Source organism: Xylocopa sonorina, chromosome 11, assembly GCF_050948175.1.
Source record: "Xylocopa sonorina isolate GNS202 chromosome 11, iyXylSono1_principal, whole genome shotgun sequence".
Lineage (NCBI taxonomy): Eukaryota > Metazoa > Arthropoda > Insecta > Hymenoptera > Apidae > Xylocopa > Xylocopa sonorina.
The window spans coordinates 7,281,112-7,306,340 of record NC_135203.1 but is presented as its reverse complement, the minus strand read 5'-3'; the positions used below and the strand labels follow the sequence as shown (position 1 = coordinate 7,306,340).

General features: G+C 38.4%; 5 protein-coding genes and 1 long non-coding RNA gene across 10 annotated transcripts in view; 4 read left to right on the top strand and 2 right to left on the bottom strand.

Moving 5' to 3' along the window:
* Positions 1-513: 513 nt before the first annotated feature.
* LOC143429145 (protein FAM98A) lies at positions 514-3,331 on the top strand. Of its 2 annotated transcripts, none has more exons than XM_076904605.1 (7): positions 514-636; positions 746-794; positions 990-1,356; positions 1,442-1,732; positions 1,820-2,118; positions 2,207-2,676; positions 2,782-3,331. In XM_076904605.1, the coding sequence occupies exons 2-7, from the start codon at positions 757-759 to the stop codon at positions 2,988-2,990; spliced, it is 1,674 nt and encodes a 557-aa protein (XP_076760720.1). In that variant the 5' UTR covers positions 514-636; positions 746-756; the 3' UTR covers positions 2,991-3,331. The 2 variants fall into 2 exon arrangements, with proteins under 2 accessions (XP_076760720.1, XP_076760721.1); XM_076904606.1 differs by lacking the exon at positions 514-636 and adding an exon at positions 651-671.
* Positions 3,332-3,649: 318 nt separating this feature from the next.
* On the top strand, positions 3,650-8,179 carry LOC143429474 (transmembrane channel-like protein 7). Its single transcript, XM_076905190.1, has 4 exons — positions 3,650-4,019; positions 4,111-4,340; positions 4,412-4,653; positions 4,748-8,179. Exons 2-4 carry the CDS (start codon positions 4,163-4,165, stop codon positions 6,650-6,652), a joined length of 2,325 nt encoding a protein of 774 aa, XP_076761305.1. The 5' UTR covers positions 3,650-4,019; positions 4,111-4,162; the 3' UTR covers positions 6,653-8,179.
* LOC143429483 (ribonuclease H2 subunit C) lies at positions 8,180-11,142 on the bottom strand. Of its 2 annotated transcripts, none has more exons than XM_076905205.1 (5): positions 11,040-11,142; positions 10,832-10,945; positions 8,800-9,011; positions 8,412-8,644; positions 8,180-8,310 (listed from the first exon to the last, which is right to left on the bottom strand). In XM_076905205.1, exons 3-5 carry the CDS (start codon positions 8,942-8,944, stop codon positions 8,290-8,292), a joined length of 399 nt encoding a protein of 132 aa, XP_076761320.1. In that variant the 5' UTR covers positions 8,945-9,011; positions 10,832-10,945; positions 11,040-11,142; the 3' UTR covers positions 8,180-8,289. The 2 variants fall into 2 exon arrangements, with proteins under 2 accessions (XP_076761320.1, XP_076761321.1); XM_076905206.1 differs by having other exon boundaries at positions 11,044-11,060.
* Positions 9,380-25,229, top strand: part of Crmp (Collapsin Response Mediator Protein) — an 18,473-nt gene continuing 2,623 nt past the window's right edge. Inside the window, exons 1-10 of one of the 2 annotated variants that reach the window (XM_076905192.1) lie at positions 9,380-9,625; positions 16,300-16,394; positions 17,192-17,504; positions 18,613-18,792; positions 19,146-19,259; positions 20,503-20,735; positions 21,536-21,872; positions 22,078-22,233; positions 22,368-22,641; positions 22,759-22,837. In XM_076905192.1, the coding sequence (XP_076761307.1) occupies positions 9,587-9,625; positions 16,300-16,394; positions 17,192-17,504; positions 18,613-18,792; positions 19,146-19,259; positions 20,503-20,735; positions 21,536-21,872; positions 22,078-22,233; positions 22,368-22,641; positions 22,759-22,837 (1,820 nt within the window). In that variant the 5' untranslated portion in view covers positions 9,380-9,586. Of the gene's footprint in view, positions 9,626-16,299; positions 16,395-17,191; positions 17,505-18,612; positions 18,793-19,145; positions 19,260-20,502; positions 20,736-21,535; positions 21,873-22,077; positions 22,234-22,367; positions 22,642-22,758; positions 24,631-25,229 lie in introns of those variants that run through there. The other variant, XM_076905191.1, reaches the window with a different exon arrangement.
* Positions 11,542-16,201, top strand: LOC143429355 (uncharacterized). Of its 2 annotated transcripts, none has more exons than XR_013102519.1 (2): positions 11,542-12,068; positions 16,057-16,201. It is a non-coding gene; the product is annotated as an uncharacterized LOC143429355 (long non-coding RNA). Both variants share the same exon structure in this region.
* LOC143429482 (uncharacterized) lies at positions 19,506-21,075 on the bottom strand. The gene is made up of 2 exons (XM_076905204.1): positions 20,905-21,075; positions 19,506-19,907 (listed from the first exon to the last, which is right to left on the bottom strand). The coding sequence occupies exons 1-2, from the start codon at positions 20,975-20,977 to the stop codon at positions 19,570-19,572; spliced, it is 411 nt and encodes a 136-aa protein (XP_076761319.1). The 5' UTR covers positions 20,978-21,075; the 3' UTR covers positions 19,506-19,569.

The window sequence follows — 25,229 nt, the reverse complement described above, 5'->3', positions numbered from 1 at the left end:
AAGAACTACTATTGCCATCTCTACGGAAAATACTGAAACTAATACCCGATTAGTTTCACCTCTTTTCCGGGAGATGGCGCTAGTAGTCTTCAGTAGTTTACTTCGCTGTTGATAACGCTGTGCGACCAGTTTGAGCACTTTTCGCAGAGATGGCGCCAGGGGTTCCGGAATGGAGTAGATATCATCTGTCTCACTCTTTCCTATAGATTTTTCATATATCTTTCCCTCTCTTACCTCTAAAGCGGGAGATATAATTTATCTTACACTTTACATTTAATGAAAATTAAAGAATTTCTTCATTTAATCGGCAGTACCTTAAAATTCTGTAATTAAGATGAGAGAGAGAAGCAGAGAGAAGGAAAGAACAGCGGAAAAGTAGTCAGGAAGGCAATAGATGTGTAATATATATTAATTTTGTATCGGTATCTACTATTTTTAGGGGAATTGTTATATTCCTTATATAAATATACCTTAGACTGTGACTATACTGAATCACCCTGTATATAGTGTATAAATAGTATATATTTGCTGTGCGCCGTGGTATGATACATATATCTCGTATGTGCTATTACCACCTTTCAGTACATTAAAAAATCTCGTGCAATACTGACAGCGCAGCGTATACGGCAAAGAGAGGTACGTATGGCATCTAAATTGCTGATATTTTTATTGTAAGTACACATTATTTTTATTTTATTAGTATGTATTATGTTTTGTAACTATTGGTTTTTCCGTTTAGTCATAGGTTTTATCAAAATGGAACTGAAATTATTGGAAAGGATACGGAAACTTGGGTACGTAACTGGAGGTTATGATTCTACATTAAAATTTCATCCTGTATAATATTTTTAAAAAGTTCATTGCTTACATTTATTTATTCAACTATAATTAACAAATCATTATAATCGTACATTTTTCTTATCTAATAATATGTATATCTAAGCAATTGTACCAATTTTATTATTTAAGTGAAATTTTTTACTATATAGATATAATGGTGAGCTTATAGAGCCCAATAAATTTAAGGAAGCTGTGAAACAAGGGGCGAAGTCACCTGAGTTTACAAAACTTGTAGCATGGTTAGCCGATGAGCTTGCAGTACTGAATGATATGGATGAAACTATTCATGCCATCGTGTCACCGGAAGATTCTAGTTCGTTCCTATTAGAATTAAGCTGTTTCCTTAAAGAATTAGGATGTATGAATGGGAGGTTAATGACTGGCAATGTCAATGAACGACTATCGACTGAGCAAGATAAATATATCTTATTAGACTTTTTGGGAGCAGAATTAAAAACTTGTAGATTATTAGAATTTAGGAAATGTAAAAATTCAACCTCCAAAGCTGTTATTGTTGTAAGTTTTCATTATTAAGATAGGATCAAAATGATTATACAAAATTATATATGTTTATTAAATTATATTTGTATACTTTTTAAAGGAAGAGAGCGATACAGCTAAGGATCTTAAAGATATGCTGGTGGCATTAAATTTTGAGAAACCACCAGATAATATCACTGCTGAGAAACTTTTTACAAGACTGGAAAACAAATTGACTGAAGTATTAAAAACAGCTCCTGCTGAACTTGTAGGACAACCATTAATTACTCATGAATTCTTAGAACGAGATTGGAAAGATCTTGAACATATACAACAAGAGTTACATGATGAATATAGAATGCGCCGTGGTATGTTACTCAAGAGGTTAGACGTAACAGTGCAGTCTTTTCTAGTAAGTTTCTATTGTCAATATTGAAGTAAAATTAGAAAAATTCTTTACAGTTTAAGTAGTATATATGATTTATATTGTTAAAAATAGTGGTCAGACAGGGTAAAAGCTCAAGAGGCTGAATTAAATAGACAATATGGAGATACTAGAAAATATTTAACCACAGAGCCAGAAGTTACATTTGCCGATTTGCTAGCAGTAAGGGATGATATTGCATTAATGGAAAAGACGAGCAATGCAACTGTTAGAAAAAATACTAGGAGTGATATAAACAAAGTTATCATAGGAGCAGTACCAGATAGAGGTGGAAGACCATATGAACAAGAACCACCACCACCTGAAATGCCACCGTGGCAGAAGGATAGAGTACCAGCACCTTCAACTTCTGGGTTAGTTGAAATTAAAAGGACTATCTTTAAGATAATTTAAAATAGATGTGCGTTATGCGTATATGTACATTTTATAATGTTATTTCAGTGGCGGTAGAGGAGGTGGTAGAGGTGGTGGACGTGGAGGAGGCAGTGGTTTTCAAAGTTCTAACGACAACAGGAATTCATATAGTGGTAATAGCAATTACGGAGATAGTGGATTTCAAAGCTCTAATAGTGGATATGGTGCACAAGGAGGAGGATATGGCGGTAAACAAGGAGGTGGATATGGAGGAGGACAAGGAGGTGGATATGGTGGAGGAGGACAGGGTGGTGGATATGGGGGGGGACAAGGAGGAGGTGGATTTGGAGGAAAACAAGGAGGCGGGTATGGTGGAGGACAAGGAGGTGGATATGGTGGTGGACAGAGCGGTGGATATGGCGGCTATGGAGGTGGTCAAGGAGGATATGGAGGACAGGGTGGAGGCTATGGGGGAGGTCAGGGAGGATATGGAGGACAAGGAGGGGGATATGGAGGTGGCGCAAACAATAGTTACAGTGGAGACAACAGAGATGGAGGTAGTAGATTTAATTAAACAAGTAATAAAGATAAACATATCAAATTTTTACATTTATGATTTATTTTGATCAAATTGATGATTTATAATTAATTTCAATATTTAGGATATGGTCAGCGACATTCTTACCCAAGTAATACGCCTCAATCTGATTACAAAGGTGGGCAACAATATCAAAGAGGTGGTTCTAGTGGTAGAGGAAGAGGAGGTAGAGTTCAAGGAGGATGGAATCAAGGTGGTAATGATTCTGGTACAGATAATTATCAACGTGGTGGATATAATCGTGGCGGAGGTCGAGGAGGACGACAATATTAAAATATTTTTGTGTAAATTATTCTTATAATCGTAATGCTAAGAGAAATTTACATCACAATTAATATCAATGAACCTTTACATAATAACTAAATGCTTAATAATTTATATACTTTATTCAGATCTTATATGAACTATAACATCGTTGAAAAAACTAATTATACATTAAACATGAATTAAAAACTGATATTAATTTCATTAGTATTATTTCAATTACGTAATTATTGTGTAGTAATTTATACTTTATATTCAAATCGTTGCTTTTTCTGGCTATGTACTTGTGTTCAAATCTTGTAAATATGCATTTTTTGTACAATAAAAGAAAATTGTCTTTATTTAACTCAGCCATGCAATGGAATATATGAGGAGACAAAAATTGATTAATTCGATTATTAATTGTATAGAATGCCAATTGTATCTTGTAATTGCATATCAGTAATTTATATTTGAGTGTGTATGAATATATATGTATATATACAAATACAACAGCATTCAAAAACAATTTTGTGGTGTCTTTAAATTTATTAACCATTTGTAACCTGCAACTGACAAGTGAGAAATATATTACTCGCTATAAAAATGAATGAAATAGTCATATTTTCAAATTTCTGTTAGCTATGGGTGTGATAAGACAGATACCTTCTATGTTCTTATTGGTTCATGCCTTGATGTTTTATCAGCCGTCTACGTAAACTACACGGATTTAGATATATGGGAAAACAAAATGCCGATGTGCATTCGCTGTCTGAATTGTATTTATTTTACTTTATTCACTTGGGAAAAGTCAAAAGTTTTATCACATAGGAATGGTAAATTTAACATTGGTGTGATTTAATATAACGTTTAAACATTTCGGTGTAATCTACGTGGTAGTTTACAAAACGTTACAACCTACGTGTTATGTGACTCACGGAGTTCAGTGTTTCGTCTGCAAAGTGCTATGATAAGTATTCTTATCAACCTACACAAAAGAATAATATGTATCATCAAGCAATGAAGCATTTACAAAATACTTGATCAATTCATACACAGGTATGTGAATTTGAATCTCAATTTACTTTTGATCTGATATCTTAGAAATATTAAACAAAATCATTGATTATTGTTTTGATCTTTGTACAAGGCTTTTTAGTGGAATTCCATATACAAATCACAATTCATCATCAAGAAACAATATGTCAGGAGGGGAACGAAAGAAACGTGCTTGCGATAGGGGGCAAGGCTGGGAAGAAGCAGGTGCTGAATTTTATCAAGAAAGTTATCCTGCAGCGATTGAAGCAGATTTACAGCAAGCACTGCAAAGAGATCCATCTCACATTGCCACTTTACTTCCAAGTAAAAAGTCTCGTGTTGGTAAGTTTAAGGACAATCAAATTTATGCACGCATGAAGAAGGATATCATATGTTTTACATTTTCATAATAGCAACTGCCAAACGAATACGTAATGACACAAAAACAACATTAAGAAGGCGTACTAGCACAAGATCTCGTGGTACAACTACATCTAGACGTATGTCAACGAATATCCATGATGCAGCTGTATCTATGTTGCCAGACTTATCAGAAAATTTATCTAATGAGGAACGTACTTGGGAAGAAATAATGCAGATTAAAGCTATGCCCGTGTGTATGGCGCAAAAAATACAATTAAAAAATCAGTTGCAAGTATGTTAATAACACTGTTAGTAAAAAAGAATAGAAATATTATAGCGTAACCATTTGTAATGGGAAACTGTATGTACATGTGTATATTTTATAGAGTGCTACAAAGTTACGATTGCAAGGATTTGAACAATTAAAATGGCAACGAAGAAAAGCCTGGCAACAGTTTCGTATTAGAATGAAGGAAGCGTATTCAAAAATGGAGTTATGGAATGATAGCCTTAAAACAATTGGTGGAAATTTTGGAATGGGAATGGTGGCATATTTTTTATTCATCAAGTGGTTGATGTATCTTAATATTCTTTTATTTCTAATTATTTTCTTATTCATTGTGATACCCTCAATAGTATTGGACATGCCAGAAGAAGAGCCGTGCAGTAATTCTACCAATAATTACAGTATATCTTGCTGTTCAGAGTTATATTGGAATATAACTCAAGAAAGTAGTAGTATAACAGACATTATCCAGGGCTCTGGTATTCTAGAATACACTTTCCTATTTTATGGCGCATACAGTCATATGAGTTATGATTCTCCTTGCATGTTCTATAATCTACCGTTATCTTATATCTCTGCCATTATTGGTGTATTTATTTTTAGTTTAGTAGCAATTATTAAGTCAGCTGCTAAAAACTTCAAACAGAGGGTAATCGAAAATGAAGGTCAATTTTATCAGTATTGTAATTTAATTTTTGGTGGCTGGGATTATTGTATACAGAATGGAAAGTCTGCAGTTGTAAAGCACAAAGCGTTATACAATGAAATGAAAGGACTTCTAGAAGCTGAAAGGCTGGAAGAGGAAAGACAAAATCGAACAAGAGAAGAAAAGACGAAATTGTTTCTTAAACGATTATTTATTAATTTGATAGTATTAACAGTGTTAAGTGGTTGTGGTATATTTATTTATTATATATTTGAATTTTCACTTAATCAAGTATCGCCAATAACGGATCAAACTTACAATGAGCAACGTTTATCGTCAAATAAACTTGCTGTATTATTTTTCGAGTTTCTTCCATATTTATCTATTGTCGGTTTAAATTTTGCAGTTCCATTTTTTTTCCGATATCTAGTCACTTTAGAAAATTATAGTCCTTCATTTGTAGTACGTATAACTCTTATACGAACCGTATTTCTACGACTTTCTTCTCTTATTGTTTTGCTCACATCATTGTATAAATTAATTATGGTCGAGGTAAAGGATGATGAGTGCACTAATACTGCTAGTAAACGACCACTGTGTTGGGAAACATTTGTAGGACAACAATTTTTTAAGCTCTATATCACCGATTTGTTTGTTCAATTTTTCATGACATTTTTCGTGAATTTCCCTAGGTCATTAATAGCGAAACATACAGAGAACAAAATATTACGCTTTTTCGGAGAACAAGAATTTGATTTACCTAAGCATGTATTAGATATGGTTTATTTACAAACCATCTGTTGGCTTGGTTTCTTTTTTACACCTTTATTATCGTTAGTCGCAGTAATTGGCACTTTTCTGCTGTTTTATATAAAGAAATTTGCTTGCTTAGTAAATAGCATTCCAACAAGTAAAATTTACAGGGCAAGCAAGTTAAATGCATTTTTTATGTTGATTCTACTAATTTCCTTTATTTTCTCTACAATTCCTGTTGGCTATTCTATTGCTGAAATAGTCCCATCAAAATCTTGTGGGCCATTTAGGCGTTTCAAGTCTGCATGGTCATTATTAATTGTGATATTTGCCCAATTTCCTGACTGGCTTCAATCTATTTTACACTTTCTTAGTACTGCCGGATTTGGGGTACCAGCTTTTGTCATTCTTACCTTACTGTTATATTACTATTATGCTGTGTCAGTAGCGAACAAGCACATGGTTACAGTGTTAAAAAATCAGCTGGTACTAGAGGGTCATGACAAACAATTTTTACTTAACAGATTAAGTGCATTTATTAAACAACAGCAAGATCAGAACAAGTATCATCAAGATCAGACAGATGAGTTAGGTTCATTCTTATAATCAGTGTTATATTATGAACACTGTCTTTTTTTCTTAATAGTTTTAAAAATGCACAAAGTTTGTAAATGTTTAATACAGTCACACATGAACTGTATAGAAATTGTCTAAATTCAAATGTTTTATTTATTCAGTTTAATTAATTTATTTAGATATTCATTTTTGTGGCAGAAAATACCATATATAACTGACTATTAATATAAAGAAAATTATTTCCAATACGTTAAAAATGGGAATACTTAAAAATCAGGGTACAAAATAAAAACTGTGCAATAGTAGAACAAGTTATAGATTGTTTACAATGTATTTCTAATTTTTAGTAACTGTTAAGGAGTTAAGATGGACACACAGAATATTAGTACTAGCTGTAAGAATATCTTTCTTTTTTTGAATGGCAGATTAATGTGATTGTTCTTTTTTCTTTTTCTTTTTTATAGCAACATAAAGTAATACAAACGAATTCGTTTAATTTTATACATAAACATTAGGGTGCTTTTGCTAAAAGAAAATAAAGTGATATACGATGGACCTATTTTTAGATTAGCTGAGTAGTAGAAATATAATGCAGTTGTAAATAGGTTTTGTAGGCTGATCAAGTGATCTTTAGAGATAAGAATACATTTTATAGTAGAATACTGAAAATATTTTGATTTATATTGAAATTTGTATTTCCATAAATTTTATTTTTTTTTATAGTATTTTTATTTATGTAGTTTTACAATTCTAATAGTGATTTTATAATATTTATTATATGCATAACTATATTAAATATCTCTTAAGATATATAAATATATATGTATACAAGTGTTATATTATTAATAGACATTTTTAATGTCTTTTAACATTTAGATATTGGTTTTCCTATGATTTAAGAGAAAACCTTTCTTCATCTTCAACACTGCCATTGTATACATAAAAATAGAATTACTTTAACTTTTCTATACATATATACCATATATGCATATAGAAAAAATTCCAGTAGATACTATGCATGTATTTCTTAGAGATATTTACTGCAAAAAAACTGCCCACATTATATGTTAAATAGTTTTCAGAATGCATTTTATATAAATTTTATACAGATTTGACCATAACAAACAGCTACATATTAGTGTCACATTGAAAACAATTTTTGCCAAGAATTATATTGTAGTGGCTATTCATTTATATAAGTAACAGTCTATTTCTCTGATGACATAAACAGTATTAAAAATAATATAATATATTACAGTCAGTAGAATTATATGTAATAAGAAAATCTTCTGTGTTACAAAAACAAAAGGAAAAAGTAGTAGATGCTTTTATCTTCTCTCTCATTGCAACTTTTATATATTTATAAAGATAAAAAATGAATTAAAAATGTACTATTTATCTTATAAAAGACTGCACATTTTTGAAACGGCTTTCCTAATTAAACCAAAGATTATTTGCGAGGTTCATATATGTCTTAAGGGATTATAAGATGCGTGTTATGTATGACAAAAATATATGCTCATGATATAAAATATGGTTAATAAACTATAATATATATAAAATATATATAAAATATTTATTTTTATCTTTATATTAAAATAGAACATTCTTTATAATTCATTAAATGTATAACAATATTTTGTTCTATTTTAAGGATTTACCTTCTATTACGATTCTGTAGAATGTAGCTGAAAAACAGAATATACATATATTATAATAAAAGATTAATTATATGTATATATCTATAGGAAACATATAAAGCTATATTATTTCTGATATAATAACTTACAGCTTCAGCAATATCAATCCAATCCATAGCAGCTGCTAGTGCATCATTTTTGGATGGCAGTTTATCATAATTCCAATAGGTAAAATGTGAAAAAGTTCCCGTCGAATACAAGTTACGTTCAACATTTTCTGTTTCTGGTTTTTTCTGTTCAACAAACGTTACACCTTTATATCCAGAGGGCAATATTATTTTTTTTCCTTGTAGCGGATGTCCTCGAAACGAAGAGGTATAATCTGCATAAAAGAAAGATAATTATCGTATTTTGATTTTAAATGTTTCACTTGAATCTAACTATTGAAATATTATTTACAATTAAGTAATAGTACGTGTACGTACAATTGTATATGTACTTTGATCGATAATAAACTTATCTCGAGCGAAAACTTACGTTCATCGTCCGTTTTACGAATATAAGGTGTAAAGAACGAGGAAACGTTCGCAGATTCATTACCATAAATTTTGCATGGCATTAAATGTAAGACACTCTCTTTTTCTTCGGTTAAATCGTGTTTTATGTGCAAACGAATAGCCATGTTTAAACGGAAGTATCGCGTTCCATTTAGGCGGGAACAAGTTCGATCTTTACATATAGTTTCTTATCTATCCTGACATAAAGGAAGATCAGTATTTTAAAAAATATATCAATTATATTTATTTATATAAACGTGACAATGATAAATATATATGAATAATTATAGATTCGTATTAAGTTCATAAAATACCTTTAATATTTGTTTATTCATACGTAAACGAACAGACAAGTAATTGTCTGAATTTACGGCAATTGTATTAAATTAATAAAAAATTAAATTCTATATATACTTGTACACATACGTAGATATAGATGTCTTTAAAGTTTGTAATAACATACGTATATATAATCAACTGTGGATAGAGTGGGGATTACCCCCATCCCTGTCGAAACGTGAGAAGTGGGGAGGAAAATTTACCACGCCGTACGACGCGCACTCGTAGCGTCAGTCGCAGTCGATTGTTCGATTCGATTCGATCTTCCGCCTTTTGATTTTCACTTCGGGAAAACTTCGTGCGAGTGAGGCGATTTTTGCGAGTAAAAATAGTGTACTCGTTCAACTTGGTATAGAATAACCCGTGCGATCGTTAAAGTCCAGTGATTCGTTTCTTTTCGGACAACGTGATCTTCCCCTTGATCGAAGATGAGCACGCCTGTGAAGAAGGTACCCATTCACCTGCAGGTTAGTTTGTTGCCGATCTATCTTATTTTTATTTCTGTTCTATCATTTTCGCCGCCCCTTACAAGAGCCCGTTCTTTTGCGTTTAAACGTTACCACGTAAATAAACTGTGTTACAGATTTCTTAATCTCAAGCTTAAGTGGTGCAAACACTCGCTTGTGTGTAGTTAAATCGAGTTTGCATCGTGCGTGATGCTGTGAAATTGAAAGGATTCTAAGCTATACAGTTTTTTTTTCTTTATGTATGAAAATTCAAGATTCTAGTTCGCCCGAATGAATCTTTACCAGCAGAGAAGTATACAATAGGCGGTGCGGATTCCGCAGATCAAGCAAGAGAAAATAAATAAATTCTTCTAGATAAAAGTGGTACGATATGAAAAAAATGTATCGACTTTTAATGCACGTTTCACATTTTACTCGATAGCCTATTTGATATCTAAAGCAGAATTAAAGTAGACGGCGAGCAATCGGTACGATAATTGATATCACGAGAAGGGCAAAAAAAATCCAATGCAGTTATAATAAAGTAATCAATGTCGATAAACGCCCATGATAAACGCCCGTGGTCCGTGTGCAAATGTAAATCGATGTAATTATCTCTGGGACGCGATTAATGCTGAAAAATAAAACCAGCACATCCCCTACGCTCGATATCACCCACCGTGATTCTTTGAGTAGAACAACGTACGCAAAAAATTTCGTATCGATCTGTTTTCGTCTCTAATGGTTAATTCGATATTCATTTACCGCGGTATATCAATTCCTTACACCTTCTCGGTTACTTTTCGCAGTATAAAGCACGTCGCTATTACATCGAAGCTATTCCACTCCAGACTCTTCAATCCGATTTTTAATTTTCACAATCTTAACTTAAACATGTCGCGCATGAGGTCACTGAACTCGCGATCGATAGCGAAGCCGGGTTTAACAAACTAGTTACAATTAATAGAGTACGGTTGCGAAAAAATACAAAATGAATTAATTACCAGCCTTTGTGCAACTCTGACGGTGATATAATCTTGAGAAAGTTCTATAGCTATTATTTATTTATTCTAGTTATTTGTAACCACTTTCGGTACCGATAAATCCCTGTCCCGTTGCCTTCGTTACACCGCAGGCTATAAGGGTTGCTAAATGATCGTAGCTTCGGACACGTGTACAAACGTTCAGTTGGAACATGAGACGTTATGGTAGAAAGTAAATACGTACATAGGATACGGGTGTTTCTGCGTCACTATTAAAACCGAAAGTTTCGTCGCACCATCGCGGCAATCGCAAGGTTGCTGCCTTATTGATCGGAGCGTCTTGGCGCCCGGCATCGGGCTATCTTGCGAAAGGAGCCAACTTATATATATAAGTACATAATACATAATACATATCCACGTGAAACCAATATATACATATTATATATGCTCACGTACATATGTACGTTTGATTTATGCCGTATGCGACGTGTCTATTCAACCGAGGTACAATAAAACCAGATCCATAGTCGTTTTCGCGATACGTCTTTTTATGAAAGAATTATGATTCTTAAATCATGCATCCATAATGAATAAATACTGAATATATGCAATTTATAAAATATCAGTAGAACTATTAGTATTTCTGCGTAAAATCAACACGATTAACGAGCATAAGAGTTTCTCCAAAAACATCATCACTGAATTCGCCATTTCTGTTTTAGATGTAGCATACACAGCGATTGCAAAAAGTATTGGCACACGCCCATATTTTTCGAATATATTTCATTGCCAGTATTCAATTTTTCTAGCCTCGTGGACCCGTAACCGACGAGGGAATGGTTAAATAAGATAAATGCAGCGGTAAGCCAATAAATTTTCCAGTCAATGTGCAAACTTCCTTCCATAATTTTACTCGACACGCATTATCTCATAATACATATTTTTCTAGTTTCTCCGAGCAATTTCTCCGATCGCAAACGATTGTTACGTAATAAGTGAGAATTTCCCAACTGCGATCGATTGCGGGCCCATGCAGTCGGATGATCCTCTAATTATACCGTGTAGCGGCGGTTCTGATTCGGTAAAAGTTTACCCGAACTATTTCGAGCGGCGTGGCGAACGGTCGGCCGCGGTGGTTCGCAGAGTCAATAACGGGAAAAGGCTTTCGTTAGTGCGGCCCGCGAACGATAATTCGTACAACGGTCGGGGAAAATCGTACGGCACTGGGACGTGTACCCCGGCTAGGAGGTACGGGGACGCCCAGGCGAATCAATAGTTCGTCGACACTGCATGTACCAACGTCCAGGCAGAACTCGGAAAAACCACCCGCTGCTCGATTTTATGAGCGTGCACGCTTCAAACGGCTAAAAGGGATAAAAGCGTACGAAGAAACATGGATATCCTCTGTCTCACGTTCAGTGTCTCTGCGAGCTTGCTCCTCGGATCGGGGCGGTTTCCGCGAGCAAAAATAAACCATGCAGGTCGGCCGATGTTTTCGCCTGCGGTTTTTGCCCCGATTAGACGGCACAGAGACGTTGACACTTTGAGCCATGGTCATTGCAATACAGCTACGGTGTTCTGAAGAAGTTTGACATATTTTTCAAGAATCGGTACTTCTTTATTTGAGACTAATTATTCATTTCTATGATTCATTCGATAATATCGTTCAGTTCTCATTTTTTCGGTAATTTTTAATCGAAAGGACGTCATGTAACGCCTACAGGGTACTTGATCCTTCTTTCGGCAATTAATCCTCTTTAAGCTCTTTCAAATTTGGTTGATGTTCTTGTTTCGTTAAACAATATACGAGACTTGGTAAGATAGTCAAAGCTACTTTCTCTTCTCACAAAAAACGAACATTTAAAAAGCATCGACATTCTTTCTGTATACAGATTTGGAGCAGCGTTGAAACTTTTATCGAGAGGCTGCTTTTTACATTCCCTGGAACTTGTTCCGGTACTCTCTTCAATTGAAGAGTACAGAAGACCGAATGAGAAACAACCGATATAAGAAGAACACGGAATTTGAATTCCTCGGAGCTCCCCATTGATTAGTTGGACGTTCTAGATTTTGAATCGTGTTGCTACTGGCGACAAGTGGTTCAACACGCGTCCACTCATTGTCGTCGTGTTTTGTCTCACCGAGAACTTGACGGCAAATTTAGTCGAATGGAAGTCGGTCAACCGAAATACGAATTACCGACATTAATTCTCGTGGCATAAATAGACACTGGGAAGCCAGGTGCGAACCACCGCAGTCGTTTCCGTGGCAGTTTATCGCGAATGGAAATTAGAGCAGCCGGTCGGATCGTTGTTGACCCTATTTTCCCTTCTGTTCTGTCTCTTTTTCTATTTTTTTATACGATTATACAAGTGCAAGGACAATTCATAGGCGGATTGCACTTGAGTATATTCTTTCATGCGTACGTTCTAACACGGCCTCTGATTTCTGGTCGCATGTCTCAACTTCGTAGATTTTACTATTGCAATGCATCGAATTATGCAAATTGTACAATGTTTTTCCATTTCGTATGCAAACTACACTCTAATTTCGTTTAAAAATTCATCAAACATCTCGAGAGATAGTTAAACGAGATATTTTAGCTAAGAAGCTACTTCGACCGACCGTATCGAAATCTAGAGATACCAAGTAACAATCTTCAAGTTTATACCTCGAATTCGATACAACAGAGTACAAGGTTACGTCTCCACAGTGTTGACAACAAGTCCGACTTGTTCAATGTTAGTTTATGCGAAATTGCATTCATCTGGGAAAGTGTTAAGAAAATGCGATACATTGCGTAACGTTATGTAATTGCCCTTTGTTCTTGGGTTGCATTTGCGTATTAAATAGCCGAATGTGTTACGCACCTTTGAAGCTTGTTCGTCCGAATGGAAAAGATAGTCGAAAGCGAATGTTTGTCGAGTTAATCAACAGTCCCTCGTCAGTCAACGATTATGAACCAGCCACCGTGGAGTTCTCTTTGCGCACGGGGGCTGGTCTTCATCGTTGACGGGGAAACCAGTAAGTTTCGCTCCTTAAGCGCGGAGGAAAATCCTTTTCCCACCGTGAAAGCGGTCAATTATCATTTTTCTAGACGCTGGTGCGGTTAGTAGGTTCGCGGTACCCTAATTAAAGAAGAAATCACGTTTTAATTGGTACAGACGTCAACTGGAACGGCGATCGAGTAACTTTGTACATTTTTACGCACGCAACCGTGGACGATTTATCTTTTTCTAGACGGTGTATCGAAGAACGAAACGATCGGAGGAGAAAACGCGATCAAACGGGTTTTGTAGAGTCCACGCGATAAGAATAGACTTGGCGATGGGATCGAATAGGAGTGTAGAAACTGGATTCTCATCTGACCGATAAGATCTTTCATTTAGACGGTATTCGCCTCCCCTACGGACGAATTCGTGGCATGCACCCGGGAAATGTTGGGGATATCGATTTTACCAGGAGCGTACTTCCGAACGGGGGTGTAAGATTTTGGCGTCGCGTTGTCCCGCGCCACTCTTCTTTCTTTATCAGATGTCCTCGGAAATGTGCGATTACAGGCATGTTGAAATCAATACGTGGAATATGTCGTATCACGATTTTAGGTGCTTGATACTTGAACCGATAGATTTGTATTTAATCTTGTAAAGGGAAGAGGGCTAATATTGCTCAGCTACAATCGTCCAATGATATTTTATATGAAGAAGATTAGAAATTTTCGTATAGAAATTCACAAGTATCGCAAAGTGGATATAAATCCGTTCGTCAGTGGTCGGTAGGATTTCTTCTTTTAAAAATCACGCCGGCGTACAGGCAACGTATTTTAAGCTTGCTGTCTGCTGAAAATACCCAACCAGAGACCCTCCAACACATGAAACGCACATGTTCAAGTCCGTAGCTAATAACTATACCGCGAAGATGACAAGGTCTCTGCCCACGTGAACCGCGCGAACGAGATCTCTATATTCGCAATCGTCTCTTTCAGTTCAGCGACGAAGGTCGTTTCCGTCGTTCTCGTTTCATTCACGCGTTCCATCGACACCTTTGCTGTCCTTTTAAATAGCCAATGCGCACCGCATCCATTGCGGAGGGTGAGCGAGATCCGATTTAACGAACTACACCTTCCAGCGACACTTTAGAGAAAGGGCGAGGCAGATTGGGATCGATTTCAGGAAAGCCTCGCCACAATTCACGGTGGTTTAGATCCACCGGCAGAGGGGTTCGAAGCAATTTTACGGGGGCGGAGACCCCGGCCCGCGTGAAGGGTTTGTTGGTGCACGCGTTGCATTACCGTCGAAGAAGGGTGCGTGCACCCCGAATCGGTTATAAAACGTGGGCGTCGGCGGCGACAGCGATGGATTGTCCTTTTTTCCACCGTCCCCTCTTGTGCTCCCTCTGATCTTTCTCCCCTACGCGCTTTTATCTTTCCCCGGACAGGGAAAGCCTTAGGGGTGGTTTGTCGAAAGTCCTTTATGTAGCCCACGAACTCTCTCTGTCTCTTAGACTCCTTTCAATTCCGCGTTGCGACAATGTTTGTACGTTCCGCCCGCTCTTCTTCATGGCCCAGCAAGTGTCAGGTCAGGATCTTTGTTCTTAATTATAGTACTCCCTGTCGAGGTTGATAATTCGTTGGTTTCCAAGGGTTGTTTTCTATCCGGAACTTTAGTGTATCGATCCTCGCTGTCGCCGCTGGTGGGCAAGAAATAGGAGACAGGTCGAGTCACAGGCAAGAGGGGATTACGCGTGTTTCTGTGAAGGAAAGCGTGAAAAGCTCGTGCGAAATAGATGCCGTTTGTACGTCGTTCGTTCCGGAAATGTTGCACGCGTGGCGAGCACGGTTTTCAAATCTGATTGTATGGTAATGTTCGGTCGAAGTGGTTCAGCGAAAAATCACGTTCCCCTTGTCGAATCGTTTGCATGACTCAGGTGAAACCCGTGTATTCTTTCGAATGGAAAGATGTATCGCGGAACGCCACGGGGTCGTACGCTTTATCAGTCCCAGCACATCGCGTATACTGCTCTAAATCTAGCATTGGCGGAAGTGCGTGAAGCGTAGCTTCTATTATATACTGATTGGTATACCATAGCGTGGCGGCAATATACGCACGTTAATCGTCTGCACCGGATGTCGGATCCGACGCACGTTGCAAACGAATATCAAGGACAGTACGCGGGGGGTTCGCTCGGCTCTCAATGGGAAGCAATTTCGTGCGAGGCTAGTTTTTAGGTGACACATATTTACTTTACACTTCGATCCGTACGGATTCTTAACTCGGTTGCTCCAACTTTTGTAAATATTGTGCCAAAGATACGCAACGTGTGAAAGATAGACATCTCAGGTTCGAGTGGATCAAACTTGTACGTCGGTTCTTTTCATCCGCGTCACACAGATCTGTCCCAGAAAAGTTTGATATCGATTGAAAAATTGACCTTCGGCTATCCTCCTCTTCTCTATCGCTAAGGGCTTAGGTAACGACAGGACATCGTTTACCATGCTGTTGAAAGAACGCGATAATTCACGCAGAATGTCCCGGCAAACATTAACTTTAACACAGAATTGCTAACTGCATATTAGCATAATACATGCATAATACACACATGTACCAGCGGGTCTTTAAAGGTTACCATTCGATAGTATTCAGCATTATTTCGCGTTGCGGTTTCGTTTCAATGGAATGCCCGTAAAATGATACAGGTCTGTTCTGTTTTCAGAGCGCACAAAACAGGCTGCTGATTAAAAATGGCAAGGTAGTGAACGACGATGGGATCACGGACAACGACGTTTACATCGAAGACGGTATCATCAAGTAAGGATCGAAACGTTACGTCTGCTTATACGCGTTGGCTCTGACCGATTACCTATGCGAGCCTAATTACATCACCGAGAGTACCACCGTGGAACTGGAACTCTGTCGCATTTGTTTATTCAATGCCTACCAGCCTCGTTTATGGTCAGGCCGATCAGGATCGTTGCGTAAACCGAACGGAGGATGATCTCGTGGACATTCGTAGCAAGAGTGTTTGTTGGCAAACAGACTTTTCGGTTTTACGTGTTACGGACAATCGACGCTTCATTCAGCATTCTCCTCGCGTGTTTGTTCGCCACTTTACGCAAGAGAAACGCGATACACGCCGGCCGTTTTATCAATGAGCAACGTGGAGAGATAACGCGTCGATGGTCGGCGTAATTTGTCAAATGAGCGTGACATGCACTGTCTAATAGGCAATTTGAAGGTGGTGGTAATATCGAGAGTCCACTTTGAGCCGCGTAATTATATACCGCCTAATTGATTCGAGATTGTGAACGATCTGTCTCATTACTTTGCTCTTGAAAAGCAACTAAAGATCGATGTTGGGAGATAGATTTGTAATATTTAACGCGACGTTAATTATAAAATTATTACTTCTATGTAACGCTTTATGTCAACTTTATCATTATTACTTATCACCGTAGAATTATCGTTGTTCTTTAATCGTATCAGCGGATTATCATTGAACAAACTAAACGCGGCAACGACTCGTTACTATCTCTATTATCGAAGGAAACAAATTGCTATTATACGTAATTTTTGATCAATGACTAAATAGAACGTTCTATTTTTAGGCAAATGGGTCGCAATCTGATAATACCAGGCGGTACAAGAACGATCGACGCCCGTGGGAAGTATGTGATGCCTGGTGGTATAGATCCGCACACCCATTTCGAATTGGAGCTGATGGGCGCCAAATCGGTCGATGATTTCTATCAAGGTACCAAAGCAGCCGTTGCCGGCGGTACCACGATGATCATCGACTTCGTAATCCCTAAGAAAGATGAGTCCCTGTTGGAGGCGTACGAGAGGTACCGGGAGAGCGCCGACCAGAAAGTTTGCTGCGATTATTCGCTCCACATCGCCGTTACGTCCTGGAGTCCAAAAGTGAGCCCTTGTATAGAGCGACGCGCGTATCCGCGGAACGGTTCCCGTCTTTGTCGTCGGACAATGCGAAAGAAGACGACAGGACGGCGGATTAACGAGATCGGCAGAGTAGTGGTGACGTTGGAACGGCTACAATTCAACCGGAGCCAGTATGATACAGTTCACACGCCGTTCTCCATTCTGTTTAGTCACCCAGAATGAGATAATTACCGTAACACGAGTCCTTCCTGGAAAAGAAAGCACGCGTAGCCGCGACCTCTTTCTGGCGTGTCTTTTAAGTTCACCGGCGTTATTCCATCAAGTTGGATAATAGTATATGTTAATCTGAAGCGACGTAACGACAAGTTCTGTCCGGATCGAAATAGAGTTTACGTAATTCTTTGACGATCGTCGGAAATTACTAGGAGGACGCGTTACGCTTAATGCTCTCACGGTTCGCGTTTCTTTTGTCGCCCACTGATGGCCAATTAGACGATTGAAATCGACGATCAAATTAGCAGAGAAATTGCATTCGAGAATAGCTATTTCATTATTGCTGTTAGTGCCATTAACTCTTAATCATTCGCGTTGCTCGATTACGTTTTACATATTCTCATCGCGTACTACTTGCTCGAAATAATATTAACTGAAGAAAGAAATCACTTCGGGTGATTAAGAGTGGTCTCAAGCCGTGATATTTAAATGTACTACTATTGTATCGAATTACAATGACCCGACGCGAGTAATTAAGTGTTAAATGAACGATAGTCGAATGGATCGTTAGATTTCAAGCGAGCGTGAAGCTGCGGCCTAGATCCCGATCGATCTCGATCGACCAGTCCTCTCTGCTCGCTGTTCTCTAAATACGGCGATACCGATCTCGCGTCGAACTGGCAAATCGTACGAATTTGGTAGCTGCAACGGTCTCGCTGCGGTTGCATTGTAACTGTAATCGCGATCGTGAATGGAATACCAAGCGATCGATGAGGAAATCGCAAGCGAATCGCGATTATGGATGCATGTAAATCGTCGTGCTCCTTATTTGCTGGCGCTCGTCGGGTTATCCGTCCATTCAAAACGGATTCTATCCCGTTCCGGCGTGCTCACGGTCCTACTCTTCGTTTTGCAGGTCAAAGAGGAGATGGCCATATTGGCGAACAATCACGGTGTGAACAGCTTCAAGATGTTCATGGCTTACAAGGATCTGTACATGCTGAGGGATCCAGAGTTGATCGAGGTGTTCAAGACGTGCAAAGAGTTGGGGGCCATCGCCATGGTTCACGCAGAAAACGGCGATATCATTGCAGAGGTATATATACTTCCACGCCATCCTTATCCACTCTCAGTCACACGATCTTGCCACCAGGTCTTGTCGCTCGGTTCCAAGGACGGTTTGCAATGCAGTCACTGTATTCATTTCCTTCCTAATATCCTGCCATCCTAAGTTTCCACGCATACAACGTCGCAGGCAATATATTGCGATTTATGATGTTCATTAAATGGTTATCCTTGAATCGAGATGGTGGTAGAACTGTGCTGAAATGGTTCAGCGACTGTTACCGTGCTTGGTACTCTATTATCCAGCGAAAATAGACACGATACGTTCACCGTCACGAACGGAGAATCAGGGATTTTAGGTGGGATCGTTGTGAATTGTTCCAGAACACGAAACGTCTGCTCGATGCCGGGGTCACGGGACCGGAAGGTCACGAAATGTCGCGTCCTGAGGAAGTTGAAGCGGAGGCTGTGAACAGAGCCTGCGTTATAGCGAGTCAGGTAAGAACGACGAGGCTGGAATGGACTCTATTTTTAGATGTTCACTTTATATTTGTCCAGCACGCTTGTTTACCCTTTAGAGCACCGCTACTTTCAGAGTCAATGTGTCGTAGTACCCTTTACTAAACTGTTGTTAATGAATGTACTACGCTTTTGTACATTACGTTACATTTACCGTCTAATTAATGACAATATATTTATTTAATTAGAGAGATAGTTAATTACTTTGCTTTAGCTTAGAAGTTCATAAGTTTTTTTTTATTATTGCTCATTTATAAGGAGACTTTCGATGTCTATGAAGGCCGAGACACTAAAACACATATTCTTGGGAATTCTGCATGCTTAGGTCAATTGTCCACTGTATATAGTGCATGTGATGAGTCGCAGCGCCGCAGAAGCGGTGGATGCTGCGCGAAAGCGTGGCGTTTGCGTCTTTGGCGAGACCTTGGCGGCCGGAATTGGCACAGATGGAACCAACTACGATCACAAATGCTGGAACCACGCCGCGGCGCATGTTTTGAGCCCACCTCTCAGGCCAGACCCAGATACGCCGTCTGCGTTGCTGAATATGTTGGTGAAGTGAGTCGAAGCCACCGTGAATCATTTTTCTGGGGTGACTTTGACATCCAGAAGCGCACTGCAGTTGTTCTTCGAAATTACGTACGACTAATATCGCTGTATACGAAAAAAGTAGCTCACGTTTAATAGATGTTGAACATACGTAGATATTTGAAACAATATCCACGTATCGCTGACCGAAAAATGATTTTGGAGTAATAATTACCTGAGGTGATAGATCTGGAAGATTCTGAGGATCCTGTAGGCTACCAGGTTTCATAGATTCCTGGTAATTTCTGTGAGGTCTAATCTTAATAGTACTTACAGTAGGTATTCCATAAGCCTGATGATTTAGGCCGCAATGTAATTATAGTTCCTCGACGTTGCATGCATGCCAATCGTAATTGCAGTCGGTATTACTTTTCCTTTGCCCTATTTCTTTTGTATTCGTATACCATTGTTGTAGACACTGGCACGATTCAGCTGTTCAATGTATAGATGCGAGTTCGTAGTTGTCTCTGAAAATTGTAGCTACGTACGTTACTGTGATCACAGCCGACTCTCGATTTTATACTGCGACGACTAAAAATTGATTACGATTTCTCGATTTTTCTTCGGCTATGGTCACACTTTACACTTCAAGATCGATACTGGTTAATGCAAGACAAGACAATGTCACGTTTAGGTGAATTGTCCGGTGTACGTAACAGCACTGTCGAGCAAGTCCGCCGCTGACGTTGTGTCCGCGAAAAGGTCGGAGGGTGTCGTCCTGTTCGGGGAGACTCTCGCAAGTGCCGTGGGTATCGATGGTAGCGAACAATACGGGAAAGATATCGAAAAAGCCAGACGTTACATTACTAGCCCACCGTTGAGACCCGACTCCACAACGCCTGCCTATCTAATCGAACACCTAGCTCAGTAAGTAATCTAACTCGAAAATCTTTTACATTAATTAGGAAGATGAACGCCGAAGATAACGCAAGGAAGCAACGGCAAACGTTTCCACAAGATTTCGACACGCAATTCGATCTACCCGAATAGATCTGCGTTCTGTGGCTCTTTAATATCCGAGGTTTCAAGTACTTACGCCGAGTAATCACCGAATCGTGCAATTCTAAGAGGTGACTAATGAAGTAGAAAGTAGCAAAGCGAAGATCCATCCAACGCTTCCCACTGTTTATCTCTCCTCAAGTGCTTCGAGTACTTCCCAGTTCAAACCTCTCAACTAGCCATGCGTTTATATATACGTTACGTAGAAAAAAAAAGAAAGAAAAACGAACCTTAACGCAAGAAAGTTGTCGATGGACAGATAGAAGATGAAACATTTTTCGCACCGTCGCGGACCACCTAGACGTTCCTGCGTCGTACGAACATTCAAATGACGGCGATAAATTGCAGCAACAAATTGACACGCACGATATAAGGCTAACTGAACGTAATTTTAATAGACACCGCGTGGGAAGTCGCTTTTATCTCACTGCTGGTATTAAACCTAATTAATTGGGCAGAGGAAAACTCGTTTAAAGATCATTCGACGGTCAGCATTCAATTTTACACGTTTACTCGACAAATCGACTCTATAACGATTAATATATGTAATCGCAAAAGTTATTCTAGCTCGTCGGATGTCAAGGTAACCCACCCGTTATTCTAAATGCATCCTCTTTTAGTTTAAAGTGTATCGTCTCCGCCGATCTCACGAATCATTTTCTCGTCAGAGATGGTCTTCAAGTTACCGGCAGCGACAACTGCACCTTCAGTGCCGAACAAAAGGCTCTGGGTAAGGACGACTTTTCGAAGATCCCGAACGGAGTGAATGGCGTCGAGGACCGGATGTCCGTCGTCTGGGAGAAAGGGGTGCACGCCGGGATAATGGAGCCAACCAGGTTCGTCGCAGTTACCAGCACCAACGCCGCAAAGATCTTTAACTTGTACCCGCGAAAAGGAGTGATTGCTGTCGGCTCAGACGCCGATATAGTTGTCTGGGACCCCAACAGGAAGCGTACGATTTCCGCTCAGACACACGTGCAGGCCGTTGACTTCAACATCTTCGAGGTGAGGTCCGGTCGATATTAAGCTTTAATAAAGCCTTTGTCATCTTAATATCGAGTGCGCATGTCGCGCGGAATTTATTTTCCATCCGTCTTGCCAGCCTACGATATACAGGAAACTTGATCATTAGTGTGTCATCGTTGTGGATACTCAAAATATTCTTTTATATCGTAGTTACCATAAATGTGATACTATTTGTATTCCTTAGGGTATGGAGGTTCACGGGGTACCCGAATACGTTATAGTCGAAGGTCGTGTTTGCGTGGACGAGTGCGAGCTGAAGGCTGTCCACGGATTCGGAAAGTTCGTCGAGACTCCGAACAATGTTGATTATGTATATAGTATGATCGAAGAGAGAGAAAAGGTGCGTTGCCCCTTTCCGTGACTAACCGAAATGTAAACATGGAACGCGACAGAGTACATAAGCAAACAGTTCTTTCTGACTACCAGTTATAAATTGGCTCAAATCGCTATTCCATGGAGACGTTGTTTGTTCAGAGACCACGCGGCGTGGCGAGAACCGATGCCGAGGCAAAGAAGTACGCCGATGAAGACGCGGCCATCGCGAAAGCTAAGGAAGAAGCAAGAGCGGCTGCCGCGGCTCTCGCGAAGACTCATCAAACTAATGGCACTTACGAGAGTCCAAAGCCGAAAATGTTAATCCCTGATTGCATGCCGACGCTGCCAGATTCTGCTGTGGTCACACCGTCCGCGAGAGGACCACGACTGGAGGGGCAGAGAAATTTGCAAGATTCCACTTTCTCCATTAGCGGTAAGTGATTAGAGGAAACAGTGGAAACTGAAGAAAAAGCTGGTTGATTTTTTTATCGAGACCCCCAGTGTCTTCTTCTTTGGTAGAACGGTTGTTTGACGAATTTTATGTTCGCAGAGGACGTCGATGGCGAAGCAAGAAGAGCTTGTATCCGCGTAAACAATCCACCTGGCGGTCGCAGTGCGGGAGGTTTTTGGTAATTTACAAAAAAAGACAGAGTCAAGGTCTGCTTTGCATAATATAGGGATTTTTCCTTGCGGAGAAAAAAGAGGAACGAAATACTTCTTCTCTCATCATTTTTTCTTTCATTCGCATATACAGAAAGCTCATCAGCATTATTTTCTTGTCGCTTCTGCGTGACACTTTCTCTATCAGCCCGCTTTCAGGTTCGCTATTTCACTCAAACCATTAACGATATGTTTTGTCGTATACAATTGACATATATTCCCATCGATCAAGGTCTGTTCCATCAAAGGAGGACTCGGATGCCACCGGTCAGTAGAGTGTACGTTTGTATCTTCATGTATCAAACAATTTTTTCGCTTCGTTATTGCTTCATTGCCCGCTCTCTGTGTACCGTATAAGCTTCATTCTTTGACCTTGGATCGTTCACGTTTCGTGGAAGTTCGCACCTGGTTTCGCATCGTCGACGAAAGTTTGCCTTTTCGTGCAATAGACGTGTCGGTTAAATTTCCAACCGATCGACAGTTTTATTTTTATCATTCGTCCGTGGATTCTTTCGACGAGTGCTGCGAACTTATATACTTTCTGTTTGTACAATACGTTGTTTTATTATGTTTTATACAAATAACGGAATTACGCGACGATTTTTACATGGATGTTTGGACAGCTATATACGCTTTTGTATATTTGAGTGTTTCACAGGAACACTACAAGGTTGCTAGCGAGGAATCATTTTGGTTTTTTATTTCTTAAGAGACTCCGAAGAAATTGCTGTTTTGTACATTTGTAAAGAATTGTTTATATACGTTTGTTTGTTGTTTCCAAGGTCAAGCTTACGAGCAAGTTATTTATTGCATAACTATATATATTACAAAAAAAAAGAATGCAATATTCAAAGTTATTTTTTATGGTTTAGAAACACACCAGGGATTTGGTTAAATTATTATTGGTCTCCTATTATGTACTCTACGTTTAACTATTGTTGGACACTTGTTATTGTGACTTTGGTTTCGTATCGTTTTAATAATTTATATAACACCGATGTACAGCGATCATCATCAGTTTCATCATTGACTTTGATGACGTAAATATTACATGCCCGGTGTACATATTACACGCAGAAGGTGTTTCTCATTTCATCAAGGTTCCCCTGACGGGCAACTGTCTCATGGGCATAATATTATAAATGTATTTTATACGCTATCGTTGACCTTAGAATCGAACACCGTCTCATGTTAATTTCAAGAGGTCAGTCCATGAATCATATCGTTCTGTTTTCTGTCGCAGTCTAGTGTTACATCTCGGTTAATTATATTGTTAATTGTAATGAGTGTAAATATTAAAGTATCCTTAGTTTAACGATTCAATCAATCCTGAAATGGTGATTACTTTCGCAAATGATGATTATGTAACAGCGTTTATAAACTATATACAGAGTTTACATCTTAATACGTAGCTGAAATGGAGATTATATTACAATGAAGTATCTATAGGTTGAAACAAGTGAGTGAGAAAATTAAGAAATCAAAATTTTGCAAGTTTTTGAATCTGTGGTGTGTGATTAATTTGAAAGATTTGTACGGGTTGGAAAATTGCTAACGCGAACGAAGCTAGCTTATACAAATATTAACTGAAATACGCACAAATTCATAGATAGACCAATACGAGCAAAGACGCTAAAATCATAAATTCACAACTCTATGCCGGAAAAGGAATGTAAATGTAATGCATTTGACAAGAACGCACACTTGTTCGCTTATGACTATTGTTACAAAATTTCAAGCGAAAGATATATTTACAACGTCACTTAGGACTAATTTAATTAGACGAGTCATGTGTTACGTGAAAGAAGCAATGTTTTTCTTCAGTTCCTTCACAGCATGACCCTACATTCCGACATTTAACGTGTTACAAAAAAAAAATAATTATTCCTCTACGCTTTTTTAATCTCTGTCACTGAAAAAGTATCTATTATTAATTTTATTAAATCCTTCAATCGCGTACTATTAAATTGTACACGTCTACGAAAGTAAAGTTAACGATAATGATTTTAATAATAATAATGTTAAGGGTAAATGATATTAAACAATAATAATCGTCGCATAATAAATATTCAATACGTAATTACTATCGTGTAAGATGGATGAATATGAAATTTTATGATTATAAGGCTTGTGTGTGAGTTAATGACCAAAAAAAAGAGGAGAACTTTGGTTGCCATTGTAATAGTTACTAAATTGTCGCGTACGACTTCGTGATACACTTTTGGAACGAGTCTTTTAGATCGCATTTAGAGAACAATACCATAGAGTTTTTCAAGTGTAGATTTTGTATCGAAATTTCACAAATGTTTCTAACAATAAGAGTTTCCATAAACGTACGTGCATAGAGACCAGAATAAGTTA

Coding starts and splice junctions, on each gene's coding strand:
- LOC143429483 (XM_076905205.1), bottom strand. CDS start 8,944: ATGGCTATTCGTTTGCACATAAAACACGATTTAACCGAAGAAAAAGAG. Junction 8,645..8,799: donor TCGTAAAACGGACGATGAAC/GTAAGTTTTCGC, acceptor TCTTTTATGCAG/ATTATACCTCTTCGTTTCGA. Junction 8,311..8,411: donor GGATTGATATTGCTGAAGCT/GTAAGTTATTAT, acceptor TCTGTTTTTCAG/CTACATTCTACAGAATCGTA.
- LOC143429482 (XM_076905204.1), bottom strand. CDS start 20,977: ATGGATCTTCGCTTTGCTACTTTCTACTTCATTAGTCACCTCTTAGAA. Junction 19,908..20,904: donor CGATTCGGTGATTACTCGGC/GTAAGTACTTGA, acceptor GTAATTTCGAAG/AACAACTGCAGTGCGCTTCT.
- LOC143429145 (XM_076904605.1), top strand. CDS start 757: ATGGAACTGAAATTATTGGAAAGGATACGGAAACTTGG. Junction 1,733..1,819: donor TAACAGTGCAGTCTTTTCTA/GTAAGTTTCTAT, acceptor TGTTAAAAATAG/TGGTCAGACAGGGTAAAAGC. Junction 2,677..2,781: donor TGGAGACAACAGAGATGGAG/GTAGTAGATTTA, acceptor TTCAATATTTAG/GATATGGTCAGCGACATTCT.
- LOC143429474 (XM_076905190.1), top strand. CDS start 4,163: ATGTCAGGAGGGGAACGAAAGAAACGTGCTTGCGATAGGGGGCAAGGC. Junction 4,341..4,411: donor AAGTAAAAAGTCTCGTGTTG/GTAAGTTTAAGG, acceptor TTTTCATAATAG/CAACTGCCAAACGAATACGT. Junction 4,654..4,747: donor AATTAAAAAATCAGTTGCAA/GTATGTTAATAA, acceptor TATATTTTATAG/AGTGCTACAAAGTTACGATT.